At 57.0% G+C, this 2,724-nt stretch overlaps 1 protein-coding gene across 2 annotated transcripts in view; it reads right to left on the bottom strand.

The window, feature by feature from the left end:
- Positions 1–2,724, bottom strand: part of NDRG4 (NDRG family member 4) — a 28,746-nt gene that overhangs the window by 10,079 nt on the left and 15,943 nt on the right. For both annotated transcript variants that reach the window (XM_019505851.1, XM_019505850.1), the window contains exons 7-9: positions 1,864–1,967; positions 1,169–1,225; positions 1,026–1,077 (exon numbers count right to left, since the gene is read on the bottom strand). In XM_019505851.1, the coding sequence (XP_019361396.1) occupies positions 1,026–1,077; positions 1,169–1,225; positions 1,864–1,967 (213 nt within the window). The remainder of the gene's footprint in view (positions 1–1,025; positions 1,078–1,168; positions 1,226–1,863; positions 1,968–2,724) is intronic.

Raw genomic sequence — 2,724 nt, forward strand, 5'->3', positions numbered from 1 at the left:
CCCCCAGCTTCCTAATGAGAATGGGGTGAGAGACAGTATCAAAAGCCTTCCTGAAGTCTAGGAAAACTATATCCACTGCCACCCCTGCATCCAATGATTTAGTGACCTGGTCGTAAAAGGCCACCAGGTTGGTCTGACAGGACCTGCCGCTGATGAACCCATGCTGGTTGCCCCTGAGCATGCAGCTCCCTGCTGGCCCCTCCAGTGTCCTGGCGCTGCAGTCCAGGTCTCCCAGCAGGGCTCAGGGCAGCTGACAGGGCTCCACACTTCAAATCACTGTCAACAAACTTGATTTCCCCCTGCAGTCATCTCTGCCAGGAACCATGCCCCCAAGAACAGGAAGGGGAAGGTGGGAGGCATAAGAGATGGAGAAGGCAGGAAGGGCGCCTGGGTCTCTGCCCTGGGCCACGAAGTCACTTAAATCCTCCTAGTGCAGGCATCGTGAGCAACCCACAGTCTGCAGGGATCCAGCCTGCAGAGTGTTTGATCTGGCCCATGGTGGCTGAGGGATTGGTGGCACAAAACAGCAGGGGCATTGGACCATCCCTATGCCATGTTCCACTCTTCCCTCCCCTCCCTGCTCTGTTTGTCTGATTAGCAATTTGCCCCTCTGCACAATCATTGGTCATATCAATCTGCGGCATTTCACAGCAATGACAAGAAAAGCCAGCAGGGCACATGCCAGAGACAGCAGGGGAGGAGGGCAACTGGCAACGCATGGAAGCTGCTGACCACAAGCCCTGACCCGCCGACCATAAAGGTTGCCAACTACTGTCCTCGCGCAACTGCTGCTATTTAATTCTTAGAGCAGCCTGCAAAAGGAGAGGGAGGCTAGGGTCTAGGTAGGAAATCACAGACCCAGCCTGGCCTCAGGGCCTTCCTAGGACCTGGATCCCTCTGGCTAGGAAGCACAGAAGTAGGGTGGTCAGCTGCTGGGGAGGGGGGTGTGCGTATGTGTGTGCGTGTGTGTGTACAGTTTTTCCTCAGGGCCCTAACAAGTAGCACAAGTTTAACCCTTTACTTACCACCCCATCTTCAGCAGGTGCATTGTCTCCCACCACCAGCATCACAGGACAACTGGAAACACCAAGAGGAGGAGAGGGGTCAGGGGCTGGTCTGCAGTGACCAGGTTCCCATTCAGACCCACTAGGACCAGGGTGTGACTTACCGGAGTGTTTTGGCATTGGGGACGGTCCCAGGCCGGTTAATGTCCAGATCTCTGCGGCTGAGGGAGAGGCAGAGAGAGGGAGAGAGTGAGGTGAGAGCCCTGGAGTGAGGTGGCACAGCTCCGGGATGACATAAAGGAGACCTGGCAGCTGCCTCTGCCTGACACCTCCACTTCCTGCAGAACAGGAAGGGTGCTAGCAATGTTCCTATGGTGGCGACACACAGGCATCCCCTGGGCCTTAGGCCATGGCACACTGCTGCTCAGGAAGCAGCTGGGTGCTGGTGCTGCCCCATGGAGTCTCACATTCCCAGCTAAGGACCTGGTTTAGGGTTTTCTGTACTTGTCTCAGGCTCAGTTCTACCACCAGGGCACCCTGCCTGGGCAGACCAAACAGAGATCCACCATCAATCCCATCATGCTGCTCAAGGAACATCCTAGTTACCAATGGCCTTGAAAGCCCAATGCAAAGCCCAGTGACTGGACAATCACCACACAGCTGGAAGAATCTCCCCAGCCCCAAGGCAGCCTGGGCACCTGGCTCAGTGCCCCAAGCAGGGGGCAGCTCCAGGGGGAAAAGGATCAGCCCCCCTGCCTCCTCCTCCCATTCACTGGCCCTATAGCCCCACATGGCCAAAGTGGGCACTACAGGCAGAAATTCAGCCCACCCTGGAGTGCCACGGTGGGCAGCCCCTCACCCATTGTACATGTTCCAGAACAGCTGCAGGTTGTACTGGTTCACCACGCTGCTGATCTGCTGCCGATAGCTCTGCACCAGCTCCGTGTTATTCACCAGCTCTTCCTGCATGCGCCAAGGGGCAGACATGAGAGACAGGCTTCACTCAGGAAGAGGGAAGCCCAGGATACCCACAGCAGAGGGAAAGGCCCCCCTCCACCCAGGCCAGGGCTTGTAATGTTGGGCAGAACTGGCTGCTGGAGCCTGGGAGTCCTACATGGTGGGCCCTGGCCACGTGCCCCTTCCAAAGTGTCAGGAGAAGAGAGCCCTCAGGACTACCCTGCAAGCCTGCGCTGTTCACAGCCCCTACAGAGACCGTATACCAGACAGGCTGAGCTTGCAGGACAGCCTTGCTAGGCCTCTGGCTGCCATCAGGATAAGGACTGAACCTGCAAACCCATGATGTCTTCAAGGACCAGGGTCTGAGGTTTGGGTTCAGCTCAGTACGAGGAGGGGCCTGCTGAGACACCAAAAGCCCGATTCAGGAGCAGCACAGATTTAGGGTTGGGGCCAGTTCCAGGCTTTGGTTCAGACCCAGGGGATTGGATCTGATGATCTGTGGGGGGGATTCAGTCCTATGGGTCCCATCCTGGCTGCAGTGTGGGAAGATGGTGCTGGCTGAGGAAGTGCAGTAGGAATCCTGCTTTGGGCTCTGAAGCTCTCCAGCTACACAGACTGGGGCCAACAGGACCCTCATCAATGGGCCCTTCCTGGGCATATGCCAACAAAGCAGGTACAACTCAGCACTTGCTGCCCACTCTCTTTGTTGGCCCCTCAAGCCAACTCAGCAGCTCTCCTCCTCCACAGCAGAGAAAGGATATGG

The sequence above is a fragment of the Gavialis gangeticus genome, unplaced genomic scaffold (genome assembly GCF_001723915.1).
Source record: "Gavialis gangeticus isolate Ggan-Ray unplaced genomic scaffold, GavGan_comp1, whole genome shotgun sequence".
In the NCBI taxonomy this organism is placed as follows: Eukaryota; Metazoa; Chordata; order Crocodylia; family Gavialidae; genus Gavialis; species Gavialis gangeticus.